A 19,582-nucleotide genomic window follows, 5' to 3' on the forward strand; every position below is an offset into this window, starting at 1 on the left:
CTCTGAAAAAGATTTGGGGGTGATGGTGGATAATCAGTTGAACATGTGCTCCCAGTGCGACAGCCGAAAGGTCTAATGCAATCCTTGGATGCATAAACAGGGGAATCTCAAGTAGGAATAAAGAGGTTATTTTACCTGTATTTGGCACTGCTAGAACCTGTGTCCAGTTCTTGTGCCCACAATTCAAGAAAGATGTTGATAGATTAAAGAGGGCTCAGAGAAAAGCCACTAGAATGATTAAAGGATTAGAAAACATGCCTTTTGGTCATAGACTCAAGGAGCTCAATCTGTTTAGTTTAACAAAGAGAAGGACTTGATTACAGTGTACAAGTAACTACATGGGGAACAAATATTTAATAATGGTCTAGCAGAGGAAAGTATAACACAATCCGCTGGCTGGAAGTTGAAGCTAGTTAAATTCAGACTGGAAATAATGCATAATTTTTTATCAATGAGGGTAATTAGCCATTGGAACAATGAACCAAGGGTTGTGGTGGATTCTCCATCACTGACAATCTTTAAATCAAAATTTGATGTTTTTCTAGAAGATCTGCTCTAGGAATTATTGTGTGGAAATTCTATGGCCTGTGTTACACAGGAAGTGTAACATCATAATGACAAGATCATAACAATGGTCCCTTCTGGCCTTGGAAGGCATGAATCTGTTATACACTGTGAAGTCTTTTTATGGTTTGTTTTATTCTGAAAATGTTAGCTGCCCAATCACTTAGAAGAGCTGTGTTTTAGCTCTCTTAGAATGCACGTTTCCATTCTATGTGCACTTGCGTTTGGGGCTAAAGGGAAAGGAGATTGTAAGAATAACAGTTCATTGCACACTCATTATGCCTTGCAGGATTTTTCTTTGAAGAACCTTCTTCAGTTGGCCGTTTCAGCCAGCATTAGATATTGCCATATTTGGAAGATGTGATCTTTAAGTATAGATCGGTTTTATACTTTGAACTGTCATTTGTTTAACAAGGTTTTGTGCGGGGTGGGGAATGTTAGATGCAATCCTTTGAGTTCTAGTTTGGCATTGATTGGAGGCTGGTTTCATAAACTTTCTGCAAAGTGTAGCTAGAAAGACTTACACCATGCCTTGTCACATTAGAGATTAAAACAGCATTTATGTTTTTTCTGAGGTTTTGTCTGTAGTACTGTCTGTGGTAGCAGTCTAACCTGATTTATCAATACAATGTTGTGATTTAAAAGTACTCACTCACATACCCTTCTCCTTCCACTGCCTCCACCCAAGAAATCTACCAAAGATATAGATTTGTAGCAGCTGTAACAGATGGTCACTGATGTTTGCAGTCCCTTCTAATTAATCAACATCCACTTGCAAGCTCCTGTTTTGATTGGAACTAAAAAAAATTCACAGCTGATTAACAGGTCAGTGAGTGAAACTTTCAGTACATGCCGTGAAGCTGCTTATTACTAAGCCCTTTTAAGTACTAGACATTTTATGTTCTTTATTTTAAAAAAAAAATCAAAAGTAACTTTCTACCCTTCAAGAGCAGGTATGTGAAATAATTGACATGCCTGAGACAACGGGATCAAGTTCATATCCACAGGACTATCACTTTAAAATGTCAAAAGTGAAAGCTTGCAGGGCGGGGGAGAAAATCTGTCACACATTTCATGGCCTCCATATCTTTTATGCATCTGGGTTCAATTACGGATTCACCTAAAATTAGGAAAGATAGCATTTTTAAGCCGCCTTCTGAGATGTTGAACTTAATTATTAGGTATGACAGGAAATTGAATTTCTCACAAAAAGGGAATTGTTTACTGTGAACAGTCTGCTGCATGGTGGTTTTTCCACTTTAAAACTGCTAGTGTTAGAGATAGGAGGAGTCGTCCACGGTCATAACTGCTCTATGGGCTTCATTGTCCCTGGTTCTGTGCGGGTGTGCAGAGGGAATGGAGCAAGGAGCTATCCCCTCCTCTGCTTTGCACCCTGCTCAAGGGCCAGGGATGACTTTAGCCCCTGGGGTTGGAGAAGTATAGGGATTTCTCCCTCCTTGCACAAACTACCCCAAGGATGGAGGGAAGAGCTGGGAGCTGCACAGGAGGAACATACTGCACCATCTGAGAGAGAATGAGGCAACATCCACACTCCCCCTGTGCACAAGGAAACAAGGAAGGGATTATACCAGCATCTAAATGCCACAGTCTGGCCCCGTGTAAATTGCAAAAGCCTAGTGAGTCAGCCACCTTCAGAATGTGTCTGTAGTTGCGGTTCTGAGGCATTTGAATAATCAGAGATATCACACTTCTGGCTCCTTCCACCTTCTAACATTTGTTTGCAGGTTCATGGTAAAGGACTGGCTTGAATTAAAGCAGGTGACCAAAAGGCAGTCTGTAAGGCAGTTGCACTCCATGGAGTTTTACAATGTCTGGGCTACCCCGTTCTTGATGAAGCAATGCATGCTGGGATCTGTAGTCTCCATTGGCCACATCTGCAATGAAGATCTGAACAGCTGCAATATGTTCTATTTTGTGTATATTAGATATAGCCCTTATTACCAGAATAGCTCTTGGTGAGGAAACTGTGGGTGCTCCTGAGCAAAAGGAATGAAGCAGAGGAAATGAAGCAATAGCCTTTAGCTGATGACTGCAGTGACTAATGATGCCATTCTGTTAGCCAAACAGCAATGTGCTATGTTGTGATTGTAACCATTCTTTTTACATCTGACAGTGAGCCACTTATATGGATTTGGACTGATGGATGCTGAAGCTATGGTGATGGAAGCAGAAAAATGGACAACAGTCCCTCAACAGCATGTGTGTGTGGAGAGCACGGATCACCAAGCCAAGTAATACACGTTATAATCACTGGTTCATATATTTACATGTAAAGTAATTGATACAATATACCTTTCCTTGTGCTCGCTTTGATTTGCCCATATGAAAGGTATCCTGCCCTTGATATATCATAGAACTGTAGGGCTGGAAGGGACTTCGAGAGCTCATCTAGTCAAGCCCCGCAGCCTGGCGGAAGTTTGTTTTCTCACTGTATGTGCCCAGCCTGTTCTGTGGCTACACAGAAAATATCAGTCTTCAGGCATACTTCCAAAATGATAGATGTATTTAATGGGCTAGATCCTCAGCTGCTGAAAATTGGCACACTTCCAGGAAGCTATGCCAGTTTATACCAGATGCAGGGGCGGCTCCAGGCACCAGCGCAGCAAGCATGTGCCTGGGGGCGGCATGCCGGTCGCCATGAGGCAGCCTTCGGCGGCATGCCTGCGGGAGGTCCGCCAGTCCCGCGGCTTTGGCAGCAATTCGGCGGCGGGTACGCCTAAGGCGTGCATGGGACCGGCAGATCACCCGCAGAAACGCCGCTAAATCCGTGTGACCAGTGGACCGCCCGCAGGCATGCCACCGAAGGCCGCCTGACTGCCGTGCTTGGGGCGGCAAAAAACATAGAGCCGCCCCTGACCAGATGAGGGTCTGATCCACTGCTTGTTAATGATATTGACTATCTAATACATAGTAGTCAAAATTATTTAAGCAACAACCATGGAGCCAGGCATTTCTGTGAATTAACAAGCTGTGGTCCTGTGACATTCTCTGATGCCATCAGCAAACCTCAGCCGGTCCCTAAAATTATGCTAACTGAGATGCCTGGTAGATAACTAAAATAATGCTAAAGTTTTATTTTTTAAACTAAAAAATAGTAGTCTGACACTGACCAATAAATGTCATACAAGGATGATTTGGTTCCATTCTCCAGAAAGCAAGCCTGAAACAACTTTGTTGTTGGTATATGTTTCTGTTACAGAACAATACGGCCCGACAGCCAGGTCCACTCAGTATACAAAGCCACTGGCTGTTCAGATAATTCCAACCACCATGTGATCTACTTGGAGCATGTGGTCGTGCGCATCACTATCACCCATCCTCGGCGTGGAGACTTGGCAATTTTCCTAACCTCTCCTTCTGGAACAAAGTCGCAGCTATTGGCTAACAGGTGCAGTAACCCTATGCAACTTTGCACTCCAGTCAGAGCTCAGAGCTGGGGTGAGATTGTAGTTTACACAGAGAGGAATCAAATAATTGTTGTTGGTGTGTTAACAGTCATAGGCACCTAATTACTTTGGGGAGGGGAGTGGGTGGGGGAAATGAAGCAGTAATTAGCTGTGAGGACTGTAGTCATTACTGCAGCAGTATAGGACTAGACTAGAGCAAAGCTGTTATAGACTGTCATCTTTACAGCAGGAAGCAGAGGTTTTTGACGGAACCCCTCCCAGCTGTGAGATTAGCACAGAAGCAAAGGAAATTTTGATAGTCTGAGTGTTATAGGAAGGTAGCTGAATGGGAAAAAGTCTTCTATAGACAATTAATACATAATTGTTCATCCCTCCTTCCTTAACACTTTCTCCCAAATAATAAACATAGGACAAAGTAGCCTAATTCCTCTGTAATTGTTTTCCTCATCAATTCCCCTTCCATTTTTCCTTCTGCCAGAGTATATAGAAGTGGTCTCCTCCAGCCACAAAAGGCTCTTGACAGAATAAGAAAGAAAACATGGTTATTGTTATGAGCGGGCATGGCACTGTTGATCATAAAAGGTTGTTGACACTCATATGAGATTTTTTAATTGGCATCTCACAAGTGGACCCACATTCCTATCTCACTGTTCCCATAGAGTTGTGATGGACACTTGCTGTTTGTTATTAGCCCTCTATCATGCAGCAATCCACAAGGCTCAGTCTCTCTCCCTTCCTCTTTCAGCTCTACATGAGACTGCTTAGAGAAACTGGGAGACACCTTATCCAGATCCGACAGAGTGTCTCATTCTCTGAGGCAGCTCCTCCACCACCAGGATGCCCCAATGCCTAGAAGTGATTTGTATCACGATCACTTACTCTCAGCATCCATCAACAGATGGAAGAAGAGCAGTTGTCTTAAACCCAGCTCATGAATAATGTCAGTAGGAAGGGGACACTCTTTAGAGACCCTGCCAGTACCTTAATCTCACCAAAACTTTAAATACCAATCAATGGTCCAGGGAATCTCATCAGATCACAGATTTTCAAAATGGAGTGGCACCTCAGGGTCCTCCTCAAACTCCTTGCTACTCCCAGCCATGCAAATAGCCACAGTGGCAAGGAATGCTTTCTTGCATCTCCAGCTGGCCAGAAAAATGTACCCTTTCTTCTCATGCAAGGATAATCAACACTTTTGCCTTGGTGACTCACCACATTAGTCTGCTGTAGTTCTACGTAGGGTTGAATGCAGCTATCGCACAAAGGCTGAATTTAGTGCAGCATGTCGCCTTAGCAACAACAACCAAAACTAGCACATCACACCTGTGCTTTGTGAACTCCATCGGGTCCTCATTCATTTCAGAAAAAAAATGTGAAGTCCCAATCATTATCTGCAAAGCCTTTAACAAATTGGAACCTGGCTACTTCAGAGACGGCCTCAGAAGTCCTGGTCTTCCAAGACAGCTGAGCTCCACTGGAACAACACAGCTATAAAGAACCAGGGGTAAACTCTTTCACCTGGGCAACAGAGCATTCGTAGTGGCAGAACAGACACTGTGGAGCTCCTTGATAGAAGAGACAGATTGACTCCAAACATGGTTTTGTTCAAATTGAAGTGTAAGACCCATCTTCTCACTAAAATCTTTCCCCAGGAGTGATGCCCCTAAATACTTTTTAAAAAATCCTTCAAGCATATAAATTCACACATGGAATAGAGAGGGAAATCACCATTTGTTCTGAATTCTTTAGCTTCTTCATAGTATTTCCAGTGTTGAGATACCATCATTATCAATGCCTTAGAAATAACATTGACAGGTACATGTGCCATACAGAACCTTCTTCTTTGTTGACCTGTACAGAGACAGATTCTGTCCATCTAAACAGTTGCAACTTTGAGTTTGATTTTCTGCTTGGAGGAGGCTCTCTTTACTCTTCTATCCTGTTTCTGTGCAGTGGTTCTTCCATGAAAGCTTCAAGATGAAAATTTTTAAAGCAGTCCAAATAAATATATCCAAATAAAATAAGTTGGTATAAACCCTTGGGTTTTACTAGAGCTCACTTTAGGATCCAGCCTTTCATGTGTTGCAGCTGACTCATTACCAGTGGGAGATAAAGACATTCCGGTGTTCACAGCTCACCTCTTGTGATGATTGGTATGTGGAAAAGGTACAGAATTTAATGCAATCATCCTATTTGTAGTCCTTGCTCCTTAAAAGGCAGTCATTTTCTGAGCTTGCAAGTGAAACAGAAATGATGCAAAAGATATATATATCTTTATATATATAAAAAGCATGGAAATGTGAGGCTGCTTCCCATTCTGCACTGTTATCTGAATGCTACCCTCAAAACAAAGATTGAAAGGCCTTTTATGTTCAGCCCTTTTCCAGAAACAAATTATTCATGAAAGAGCAAATATTATCACACACAGACACACCAAAAATCCCTTTCTCATGCAGGCTTCTGAAATATATTAGCTTGCCAGTCAGATTCAGTTAACATCAGTTCACAGCTCTAGGATTTTAATAACAAATAATATTTGTATTTTGGGGAAGCCAGGACTGGCAAATGAACTACAGCCCCTAACAATCCTTTCCTTACAGTAGAGTTCAAAAGTGGGTGGATACAGTGTTTTCAGATTATTGGAAGGCTTGTTTATTTTCTTTTAATCGGCAAAGTATAAACCGTACAATTTAGGGACAGTGCATATTAGTGATTCGAGTGTGTATTTTTAAATGTCATTTTGTCATACAGGAAAGAGTTGTTTTTGTTATTATTTAATAGCTTTAGTTAGGGCAAAGAGAAGCAATGCTTGTTTTTCCCTAAGATAGTCATAGGTGTGCCAGAATAAATCCATGCAAGTGCACGGGTAATACAAGGATGCCTCGGAGTCGGCAGCCAATCATTTGGGGGTTTTCTACAGACAGAGGCTGCCATACATTGCTGCTACCTGACTGAGACACTTTTTTCAGACTTACAAGACCTTTACATGCACACAGACATGATTAATAGCAGCAATACCAGCTGTTTTACTGAACCCAGGAAAAATCTCATTGCTTCACCATTACTCATCTGGTTTTAATTTGAAACAGTTTACTGGTGAAATATCTTAGAAGTGCAGATGTACATTTTACATGTGTGCCACCAGATCTAGAAGAAGAGTCACTGCATAGTTTCTGTTGCATTAATGAGTAGGTTCCCCAGACAATATCTGTTGTTTTTTTCCCCCTGAATATTTTGTTCTTAATGTTGGCATCCCCCAAAATGACGTCAGGAATAAAACTTGTTAGTCAGAGGCGCTTTGGATTCCTTCACAGGCATTTGGTGGATTACATTGTCACTGGCTTCAGCTTCTTGTGCATTCTTCAAAAACTGCATTACAGGGAACATCTGCTTTGCTGTTTAGAAAGTGCTAAACATGATTAAATTGGATGTACTGCAAAAGAGGAAAATACAGATTCAGAGAGTGCAGGCTGGGGTGAGGCTGAGGCTCAGCTAGTCATAATAACTACATTTGGACCAAAGCGGAACAGAATCCCCTTTTCAAAACAATTGCCCATTGGATTTGGCAACTCACACAGAATAATTTTGAGAGACCAAGGCTTGTCCCAATACACATTCAAATCAAGAGGCCACAGAGGACCATCTAGATGGAAAGAACACGGAGAGGGGCTAGTATGCCATGAGCTCACTTATCTCCCACCAAAGTCACTGCTTGCTTTAAATTGCATCCTTTACATTTAAAACAGCTGCTGCCCGTTAGAACTACGTAACTGAATGCCTTTTAACCATATGGTGGCAAAATTCCAGACCCTTATCTTCATCTGCTTACATCTCAATGACATTCATAATACCTCTTCCAAACAACAAGAGGATGTGCTTTCCATTGCTATCTTTTCCTCTAATGAAATCTTTGATATCAGTAAATTTTGTTAATAAAATTCTCTGCCAAAAACTCTCCATCTCTGACTAAATATGGGGTCCTGTAATCTAGTGTCACTTGCAAGATCACTTAATAAAAATTCTTGGTGATTAGAAATGGAAGAGGAAGCCCTTTCTTTATATAGGGCTATTTAGATTTCTGGACTGTCCCATCTGTCATTAACATATTAAAATCTACTCTGGAAATACTTCATAAAAGTGTTGCATTTTCGAGGTAAATTAAAAAGAAATGGAGAGGACAACCCCACTTTTGATGAGAGAGCACCCAGAACCTCTCTCCACTAACAACTAGTGCAGGGGTAGGCAACCTATGGCACATGTGCCAAGGCAGATGTAAGCTGATTTTCAGTGGCACTCACACTGCCCGGGTCCTGGCCACTGGTCCGGGGCCCTCTGCATTTTAATTTAATTTTAAATGAAGCTTCTTAAACATTTTAAAAACCTTATTTAGTTTACATACAACAATAGTTTAGTTATATATTAAAGACTTATAGAAAGAGACCTTCTAAAAACATTAAAATGTATTACTGGCACGCGAAACCTTAAATTAGAGTGAATAAATGAAGACTCGGCACAGCACTTCTGAAAGGTTGCCGACCCCTGAACTAGAGTGACTCTACAGTACTGCCATCAAATAGAGAAACAAAAGAATACAATCACCTACCTGTACCCAGCCCATTAGGATGAACCAGCATCTGGAATAATTATCTCCCATCCCCAGGCTGCTATTTTGCACTGCCTCCTTTAGCTTTGCCCCTGCCCTTCTCTCTTGCTGAATGGACATTGTGCCATTCCTTCTTCTCCATACAGTTGCCTCCCACCCCCAATTTCTTCGAAGTCCTGCACTTGCTGCTTTGCTGTGTCTGTCAGCACTGGCCTTGCTGCCTTCTTCCTCCCCCCTCTCACTCTCCCCCCCGCAAAAAAAGACTTTTTCTCCTGTCAGCTACAGCAAGAGAAGCACACAAAGTCTTGTGCAATGCATTAGAATTGTTTCCAGCAGGCAGACAACAGATGGAAAATAAATAAGTTCAGGAGCACTGGGAATGTTAGTAATGCTGGAGACAGAAAAATAGCATCAGAAAATAAATACATTTAAAATAGTGGGGGAAAGATTTTCTTTTGATCTTTCCACCGGACACTGGAGGGCCAAATTCAGTTCTTTGTGAGGAAGCAAGTGGCACCATCCTCCCTGTTTTTCTAAATCCAGTCTTGGGAGATGCCCAAAGATGAGCTTGTAAGAAGGATGAAGTTCATTATATCCTACCTCTACAAAAATGCAGGCCTTTTAGATCAGGCCTGAGATTACTGCTGGATTAGGGAACCTTTGTGTTCCTCGCAGTACTAGTCTACCTATAGCTGTCTATCAGCTTTTAACACTCAATACTTCATTTAATTTTTGTTTCAAATTAATTTTAGTTGAAGCTGGATTCATCCTGAAAAGTGGAACAGGTGGGAATGGGGTCAAATTTATGATCTATCTGAATGCCCCAGTAAATGGTGTTTTCAATAAATTAGGAAGGAAGAAGGGAGCTGAATTAAACTTTGTCAGATCAGGGGATAGCTCTGAAGAATTTTGCTCCCTCCGCACGGATTTGTGTCAGCTGCTTAAGATGAATGTAGCCTTGGGATCACTGAGCCCAGTTCGTTCCTGGTATAATAGCATTGACTTCAATGGAGATTCACCAGGGATGAATTTGACCTACTTGATGTACTGCCTTGTTCCTGTCTCCGCCACCAGCTTTCCTGTGCCTGAAACAAGTCTGTATTATGCTGCTGTGTTCATTCATGGACCTGCACCAGGGGCTTCTGAAGATTTTCAGCAAATTAGATAGAAAAGTGTGTTTTTTAAACAAACAACCATTAGCACAAATAATACCTGGGTGTAACAGGTGGAACCTCAAGTCCTCCCACGTCTGGTCCGATGAAGATGGACCATTGCATGCTGTTACCTATAGAATCTGTGGGCAAGTTCTCTATATCAAAGATGAGGGTGGCTGTAGTCAGGCCTTTTTTCCTTCAGTTTAGTTATATCTTTCCTGTTGTACATGCAACCAGCCTATGAGCCGAGATGGCATGCTCACATTTCAGATCGAACTGTGCTTGAGTTCCATTTTGCCTCATAAATTAGCTTTAATGAGTAAATGTAAGAGATGAACTTCTGGAGGTAAGATCTATAGAAAACAATGCCTTTACAGAGGGAAGACATAATCATCTACTTTCTTATGGAAAATCCCTTTAAGTTAACAGATATAGGTGAGAAGGCTTTCAGCGTGCCTATCTGCTGCCAGACCACTTCTTAGGAGGATTTGTTTTCTTCATACTGTAATGCAAATAGGTGGTAGGAACTGGTTGACTCTTTGATTAAGCTGTTTTCAGCTGCCTGGAGTTCCTCAACAGTTACTTCTCCTGGCTGACAGGCAGTTGCTGGAGCCCCTGTGGAGAACAGCTGTTCAAAGGAGTTTACCCAAACATCTGCAGGTGCAAAGCTCAAGAAGGCACTCTGCAATGTTAAAAATACTAGTTCAGCTTAAGTCTTGTGCCCCATTAGCCCAGCGTGCAGGGATCACTTATATGTCAAGTTGCTAATTTAGGAGGGCTGGAGTACATCATAAACAAAGTGCTCTGCGGTAGAGGACAAATCGTCCCCCACCTCCAACTGCCCTCAGCCCCACTCATCAATCGTTTGGGCGTGTGTACATTTCCTGACTCTTGAGGCAGTGAATTCGGTATGTAGTGTATGGTTGTCTATCACATGCACTGGAACTTCAAGGATAAAAAAGGACCAGAGTAATACAAATCTATATTTATAAATTTACCTTTTTTGTTTGTCTTGTCATGATGTCTGATTGTGGTGGTACTCACCAAATTCTAGCCCCCAGATCCATCTTCCGTTATAGACAGGAGGGGGTTTCAGTTTGCAAACTCAAGTTAACTATGGCTTACTGTTTTTCTCTTTGGTTTCTTGGATTTTCTTGTTCTTATTGTTGCTTTTGTTTTTTGCATTTATCAATTGTGAGCCGTTTACTAAAAATCTAAACTGTTTTCATCCATGAAGATCTTGTAGATGTAACTGTGAGGGGCTAACCCTATGTTCCCAGTTGTGGAATGTGATTGAAAGTACCTGCCTCTATTTCTAAAATTTAATTACAGATGAATATTTCGGTTTCTCATTATGCTGTTAAATGGAGAGGAGATACAATTGTTAGTGGTGAGGGTGGTAGAAAGAGACACCTGCACATTTCAACAAGATGATCTTGTTTTAAGGAAATAATTATTTGAGTATACTTTCTACGTATGTATGTGTGTGGGTAGGAATATATATTCATGTACAGTACACACCTACACATGTGTATTATATAATTTCTCAAAGAGACCCATTATTTTTCAGTTTAAAATTAATTTAATACTGGACATGTTCCTTTTCAGCACATAGATGTTCCATCTCTTAGTACAGGAAGTCAGGACTGCCATATCCAACCTATCTTGGCCATATTGGTATCACCAAGGTTCACATGGGTACTTAGGCAACTGGTCCCACTTTATATTAAAATTACATTAATAAATAGTTTATAGAGGTTCCTGAGTGATTAGTTAATGTTAGATGTATGTTACAGGCATGAGTAGAGGTGTTATAGTGGTTAAAAAGCACATCTATCATTGTTGTACATGGCTATAAGCCACCCATTGAACTATTGGACTCTGCAATAATCTATAACAGTTGATTAGCCAATCATTTACTAATTCTTTGTAAACTATTCATAAATATAGCCTTAGTATGAAGTATGACCTAGTAACTGAATCCACCTGACACATGAAAAAGTATGAGCTGGGTTTTAATGAATCACTGCCCATTAAAAAAAAAAAATCCCACTCAGTTGTATGATTTCTTTTTGTGTGAGAGAAAAGTTCATCCTAACTTTCTGGTAAATCTGTTTCAGTCGATTTAGATATATGCTTCAGTGCTTACCACCCTTATATGAGAAAGACATGGACATCTTGGTATGCCACCTACACTCTCCTTTATGTAAAAGACCCAAGTAAATATGCAGATCCGCATAATAATGCTCATACAGGAGAGCGCATATAACACATGCACAGCTGGGCCTAGGCTGTATGAACTCAGCCTTTTACAAACTCAAACTCACCATTTTACTCCTTGCAAACACTTTTTCTTCACTGACTCTTGTGATGTTTTCCTGTGGCTTGTTGACAGTGTGTTCATTTTTAAGAACAGGTGAGAATGAAATAGAAAAATACCATTTAAACCCCTATTTGATAAGTACTGTACCTTTCCAATAGGAGATTGGTAATCTGTTCATTCCAAAAACTAGCCCATGCCATAGAAACAGTACTAAACTATTCCCCAATAATGATCCAAAACTTGACTGCTTACAGCATTAATGTAGAATTCTGTAGTAAATTTTAATTAGAGATATTATTGTACATCTGGGACAAAGTCTCATTTTTGCACCCAAAAGTGACTGTGGTTTTAGATAAGAGTAAAAATCTAATCACATTTTTAAATACCACATTTTGGATAGAATTTAAATAAGCAAACAATATGGAGACCAAACATCTGAGGTGACTGAAAATGTAATTGCCACTGATCTGAGGACAAGGTTGAAAAGTAGATTATAACCTCCTCTGAAACACAAATGCTGTGGAAAATCTTGTACTAGTCCTTGGTAAAAATAGGTAGTAAATATCTGTGACATGTCTCTGTGAAAGGTATGTGACTTAAATCTCAATAAATATAGAATTTTTAAAATAATTACATGGTATTTATATAATGCTATGTAATTTAGTTGCCATAACAGTAGAGAGGACAGTTGCTGCCTTGACTGACTGACACACAGTTTAAAAATAAGGTATTGTGGTAGTATGAGTTGTTTACTGAGTTCCTGTAAAATATTGCATGGAAGGATAGTTCAGTGGTTTGAGCATTGGCCTGCTAAACCCAGGGTTGTGAGTTCAATCCTTGAGGGGCTATTTAGGGAACTGGGGTAAAAATCTGTCTGGGGATGGGTCCTGCTTTGAGCAGGGGGTTGGTCTAAATGATCTCCTGAGGTGCCTTTCAACCCTGATATTCTGTGAACTGTATTAAGTCTGTTGAAAACAATTTTTGCAATCATTTAAATTGAACCTACCCAGTATGTGTGTGTGGAATGATAACTGGATAGGTAATCTGGATCACTCAGTACATGGTGTATGCTATACTAGCAAACATTTGTTTGCAAAATCTGTTGTACTCGGATAACTAAATTGATAATCACATAGAATGGACCAAATTCTCTGCTAGTACAAATTCTGTGACATGCACATTGTATTCACAACTTTTTTTTAAAAAAAAAGAGGCTGAAAATACACTTAGAAACTACAAGAAAGAGTCAAGTGATTTAAAGGTTTGCTTGGTTTGTTTGGGATTTTTTAAACATTTGTATGAATAGGTTTTTCTCTTTTTAAGAGAAAATTGTGGTAAATCCACTGAATCAACAATGGTGCTATGCCAGTAGTCAGCTAGTGTACAAATCTAATTTTATGAAATATACTTAAGCACAGATGTGAGCCATGGAATCTCCATACATAAAGAGTGTGAATAAAAATATATAGCTAAACACAGTATTTGTGAATCTGGGTGTATGTGTGTGTTTCCAGGAAAGGGAGAGAGAGATCTGAAATTGTATATATTCTTCCAAAGCTGAACTGTACCATTTATGAGGCAGCAGTCTCTACTCCAGTGAATCTCTCATCGATAGCTTTGGGGCACCAGGCAACATACTGTTAACACTGAACAAAAGTGCATGCTCTCTTGTGTCTTTTCAAAATCTCATTAATAAATTCCAGTCTTAGGCAATAAAATCTTGGGCCAGACCTCCCCACTGATCAGCATCAGATTGCAGACTCTACACTGGGTCCCTCTACTAAAACGCACTGTATTTCAGACCCAAGCTCCAACCTCTTCATCCAAGCCCTAAGTAATGAAATTACTGTAAAAGTGTTAGTAAGACGAAATCATCATATGCCAATTAGTTCAAGCAAAACTAGACTCTGTCAAACTTTTGGATATAGCAATACTTAAATCATTTGAAGTTCGATACACCAATGTCTCAGTTACCTTTGTTCTGTTCACAAGCATCATAAGTACTGAAACTCTCCTGGCCCCCACTGCTCATGTTGTATTGCTCACCTAGTATTTCTTATTTTCGTAACCCCCTGTTCAGTATTTCAACCCAAAACTGGAACAAAGAAAACTTTCCACTCAAAAAATGATGTTTGTATCTGGGTCACGCTTTTAGAACAAAGGAAAGGTAGTTGTGTTCAGTGTGTACTTTTTCAGGATGTGGATTTTATTAAACTGCACTGGCAATTTTAATTTGCAGTATATAAACTCTCATTCTCTCTTTCATTATATGAAGCAACAGCATATAGAAGAATTGTCCTTCCTCCCCCATTGACTTGTTATATACAAAATGGTCCCATCAGATATGTTTGAAATAGGTGCTGCAAAACCATGGTGATAAATTCAGTATAAATGCTTAGATTAGATACACTAATTAGTTTAAATATACTTCATTTGTGAGTGGGCACACGAGAGTTGAGGATCACCGATGAAGGCAAGGATTTATTTTCTTGTTCTTCTGTGTATATAGTAATACTTTATTGCTTTATCTTAGGTTATTTGATCATTCCACAGAAGGTTTTAAAAACTGGGAGTTCATGACTACTCATTGCTGGGGTGAAAAAGCAGCAGGTGACTGGAAGTTGGAGATTCATGATACCCCATCTCAGCTGAGAAGTTTCAAGTCTCCAGGTATGAATCCATCCTTTAGTTAGGCTCAGTGGTCCAGAAGAATATGTTCAGTTGCATGCAGTACTTGGGCTAATTCCTGCCCTCATTTACACTTGAGCAGACACACTGATTTCAATGGGATTGCAGAGAATTGAGGCAGAATTTGACTCCCTTCTATTTGTTGTGCTTCACGTCCACACTTTTATTACTTGTCTTCTGAGACCCGTAGCTCCTTCTTACCATGAACCTACTTCTGGTTTGTGTGGAAAGAATGGCAACAATGCAGTGTTCTTGGGGGCAAACTACCACCTCCTTTATCCCCACCGTGTGAAAACTTGCCATCTCAAGGTATAAGTTGCACTCCACAGCTAGACCACACCAGGCTTGTGAGTTTTGGCAGCCAAGAGTCAGTGTCTGAAAATACAAAGGGATTTAGAGACAAATTTTCAGAAGGAGAAGCCCAAGCTTGGTATGTACAGTTGCATGCCTGCATTTTTAAGGCAGTTAACACAATGGCATGTACAAACTGAGCCACCTTTGCATCAGGCTGATGAAGGCCACTCCCCTCGTTGTAGCTGATAAAACTGCTAGCAATCTCTGTCCACACACTTTCTCCAATCCATGCTCACTGCGCCAGCTACAAGGAGGGAAAAGGCCTTGATCAGTTCTCCACCACTGGAGAATCCACACACACACACACACCATACTGGGGTGAGCCTCCCTTAGCCTCTACACCTGCTTTGAGGTTTCTTTGTGCTGCCATACACAAGACAAAGTATCCCCGACCTTTTTATTCTCCCGCTTTTGAATCCTATTCTTGGTTAGATATGTTTTTAGCCTCAGAAGATCTCCTGCTTATAATTCCTGTTCCACACATAGGTCCCAATATGTGGTCTGATCTTACACTAGTATATGCAAATATCAAAAAAAATCAATACAGATAGATCAAATAAATGAAGATTTAGGTTAGAATTTTCAGAGGGGCCCAAGAGAGTTAGGTGCCAGTCCCCATTGACTTGCAATGTGAGATGAGTATCTTAAGTATTCTGAAAAAATCTCATCCCTAAGCCTCATTTTCAAAAAGATATACTGCAAACAAAAAAGTAGCACCGATATTAATGAATATAGAGTAGAATGCTTCTCTTGATATCTCACATCAAAATAAACGAGATGCCCTCAAACCAGTTGTCTGAGGGCGTTTAATTTCTGTCAAGATTGATTTCAATAAAAAATATTGAAGAAGAAAAATTACAGCAGCAAGAAATCTAAACTAAAAATGGTCACAAGAGTTGGAGTACAAAGAATGTATTGATAATTATGTAACAGTGAAGCTAAATTAACACTTATAGTACGATTGAAAACACTGAGAATCAACTCAGTGAACAACATTGCAATAAAGGTGGAAAAATCTGAGTGATGACTAGCCTGTGACATTTAAAAAATGTATAAAAATTCAAGATTAACTATCTAAAATCTGATCAGGGTCACCATAACATTGCCACTAGGCATGTTGGTTTAGAATTCTATGAAGACAACAAAATATATTACCCTTCAGAAAACTAAGTAAACTCACAAACCATTCAAGATTTTTTTTAATTGATTTACCTAAAATCAATCCTAAATTGCCAGAATAAGATATGTCTGATACTCAAGATAAAATATATGAAGCCATACAAATATATTCTTGATAGTTTAACACCAGAATTTTATTTTTAAACAATTAAAAATACACTTGTTTCTGAATTAGAAAATATATAATGACACTCAAAAATCTAAACTGCTTTTACCAAATATGATGGCCACCTTCATATCACCAGTACACAGGAAAAGAATAAAGCACTAGCTACGAGGCTTGAAAATTATATATTTAAAGTTGATTTTATAAAAAAGTTTGTGGCTTATAACATAAGCATATTAAATATCTCCAAATTCAGCCTTGTCAGAAAGTCCCATTAGTAGTTTTGTTATCAGATGTAGAGATGGCCTTTTGTCCTGTGGACTGGAACAGTGTTTTTTTCTCTCTTGGTTGAAATTGGATTTGTCTTAAGATACTTATATTGGAATACTACACCTTCTTCTTCGAGTGGTTGCTCATGTCAATTCTAATTAGGTGTTTCCCCTAGCAGCATCTGTTGGGTCGACCTGGGTGCCCCCTGGGGTCACGCCTTTATGGCGCTCAATATAGGGCCCTGCCGACCCGCCATCCCCTCAGTTCCTTCTTGCCGGCTGGATTTATGGATTTAGAAGACTAACTTTAGGCACCCAGTTTTGAAGGGCTTGGGTACAGCACTCTAGAGGCATGGAGCGAAATACAGTCTTCTTCAGTTTTTCAGTCATCACTCAGCTATCTCTGGTCTGATTATCTTCTCACACCAATTTTCACTGGTGTCATTCCATTGGCTTCAATGGAGTTCCTCCTTTCATCAGGTTATTAAAAAGGAAGCCCATAAAGTCAATGGTTGGCAACTTCATCAATATTTTAATGTTACCAAATTTATTCTTGGGGTAGCCAGAGGCCTGCCTTACTCCAAGGAATTGGTTAGAGCAGCTTGCAACAGCACCCTAAGAGTCATCCCCCAGCCAAGTACAGCAAAGAGCAATGCATTCCAGCCACCTCCCTCCCTCTCTGCTGTGGCATGCTCCCTATGCTAGAGCCTGAGCGAGGGCTGGCATAGAGCCACTTCGGTAGTTCTCCACCAGTTCCTTATAGAGGGGCTATTCTCCAGAGTCCAGTTATAGCCCCTTTATGCTACCAGGGCAGTGAAAAGGGGACAAGCTAAAGAGAGGATTGAGTTCCACCAAATTTTATATAGGACTTACATTAGTTCTAATACCTAATACTCTTTAAGGACCTGTTCCTGCCAACTCTAGCTTGAATGAGTAGTCCTGTTGATTTCAATACTTTATATTGTATGAACTGCAGCACAATTAGTGGCTTGTCATATGGAGCTAGATCTTCAAGTGGTGTACATTGGCAGAGCTCTACTGATTTCAATCGAGCAATGAGGATTTACAGCTGGTGACGATCTAGCTCATGTGATGCAAAGAAGTTGTAAATGCAGTAGACCTACCCAGCTGAGGATTTCTCTGGCAGCTGGCACCGAGCTATCATAGCCGTCTCCTCCAATACCCAGCTGTAGAAGTCCACAGCTGGTATATCAGCCCCTAGGGCCATAGTTAACCAGCATAGTTTAAAGAAGTCCAGAGGCTTCTCTAAACTGTCAGGAATCATGCCAAAGGGAAATCATCCCCCATATCTTCAGATGCACCCAGTGGTTAGTGGCTACAGCTGAGAATCTGGACCTGGAGAAGTGATTCTTCACTGCCTTGAACCTTATGTAGTCATTTACACCTCTGCAAGATGGGTGTAAAACACCACCAGACCCGAATATCAATGTTAGACACCCACTCTGCATTCACACGCACGCATGTAAGTGACAACACAGGATCCAGGACAGTGGAGAATTCAGGCCTGGTTCTTTTTGTCCTCTTTAGCATCATTTACTCTTAGCATCCAGAGTCGTACTTGCCTCATAATGGAAACTGTCCAATAGCATTCCTGTTCAGAAAAGATGTGTTAATGCCTGGCATATGTTAGCCAAGGAAAAACTCAGATGTTTGACTTTGTCCTGGCAGTGATAGATCAGTGGGCAGAGTGTGAAGTAAGCAAAGGTGCATCAGTACAATCTATGATAGTTACCCAGTTTATCACCATAGTCTGCGATTGATCACACTGCTATCCCCACCATATGTGTTTTGTATTTCTGCATGTCTGTAAATACTTGTTTAGCTATCAAAAAGTTTTATAATTAATAACTACAGTTTTCCTGTCTCAAAATGTGAACAAATGGCCAACCCATGTAATGTTTCTGATGTCATCAGAACCTAGCATTGGGCAAGGTATCGTCACATCTGTTAGCCATAAAGAAAAGCAGCATCCAGTTTATAAAAAAACAACGTATGTTATTTCTGCATTTAATTCAGCAGAATTTATGGGGCAAAGTGCAGACATATGCTGTCTATGAAACACTGTGATATACTGTTTCTCTTACACATACAACTAGGGATCTCTTTGTTATGGACTAAATATAAGGAGGGAAAGGGACTGTGCTAGCCAGACTAAATGGTGGAATAAGCCAAAACAAATATTTTGGCTCAAATGTGTATGGTTTGTATCTTTGTTATAAAAGTGTGTGTCTGTGTATGTGTGTGTATTTTCATTGTGCAAATTAAACCTGCCTTGAAGCAGACTTCATTTACATGCTGGCGAATTCCATGGATTTTCTCAATTTATCGACTGAACTAGTCTTTAAAAGGAAACTACTCCCATGGTAACGCCTGCATTACTCTCCCCTCCACTTGTTTAATTAAGAAACAAGTTCAAGGCCCAGATCCTGTAAATAGATGTGCTCGTGTAGACCACTGCATGCATGCAAAGTCCAAGAATGGTAGCTTCAGTAGGACTCAGATTCAGACTTTAAGGCCAGAAGGGACCATCATGATCATCTAGTCTGACCTTCTGAAGATTACAGGCCACGGAACCTGACCACCCACTCCTGTAACAGGCCCATAACCTCTGGCTGAGTTACTGAAGTCCTCAAATCTTGATTTAAAGACTTCAAGTTACAGAGAATCCACCATTTACTGTAGATCAGACCAACAATTGATCTGTGCCTCATGTTGCAGATGAAGGTGAAAAAAACAAAGCGTCTCTGCCAATCTGATCTCGGAGAAAAATCCTTCCAAATTCCATGCATGGGCAGCAAAAATAAGTGGAGTATTTCTAGTGGGGTCCTGCAGAAATTGGTTCTTGGACCAATATTTTTGTCAATGATCTGGAAAAAATTATAAAATCATTGCT

General features: G+C 40.3%; 1 protein-coding gene across 4 annotated transcripts in view; it reads left to right on the forward strand.

Annotated features, from left to right (window-relative positions):
* The window catches only part of PCSK5 (proprotein convertase subtilisin/kexin type 5), a 296,986-nt gene that overhangs the window by 196,161 nt on the left and 81,243 nt on the right, over positions 1-19,582 (forward strand). For all 4 annotated transcript variants that reach the window (XM_005297736.4, XM_024105417.3, XM_042850577.2 and 1 more), the window contains 3 exons: positions 2,699-2,816; positions 3,785-3,973; positions 14,606-14,742. In XM_005297736.4, the coding sequence (XP_005297793.2) occupies positions 2,699-2,816; positions 3,785-3,973; positions 14,606-14,742 (444 nt within the window). The remainder of the gene's footprint in view (positions 1-2,698; positions 2,817-3,784; positions 3,974-14,605; positions 14,743-19,582) is intronic.

The sequence above is a fragment of the Chrysemys picta genome, chromosome 6, assembly GCF_011386835.1.
Source record: "Chrysemys picta bellii isolate R12L10 chromosome 6, ASM1138683v2, whole genome shotgun sequence".
NCBI classification, from domain to species: domain Eukaryota; kingdom Metazoa; phylum Chordata; order Testudines; family Emydidae; genus Chrysemys; species Chrysemys picta.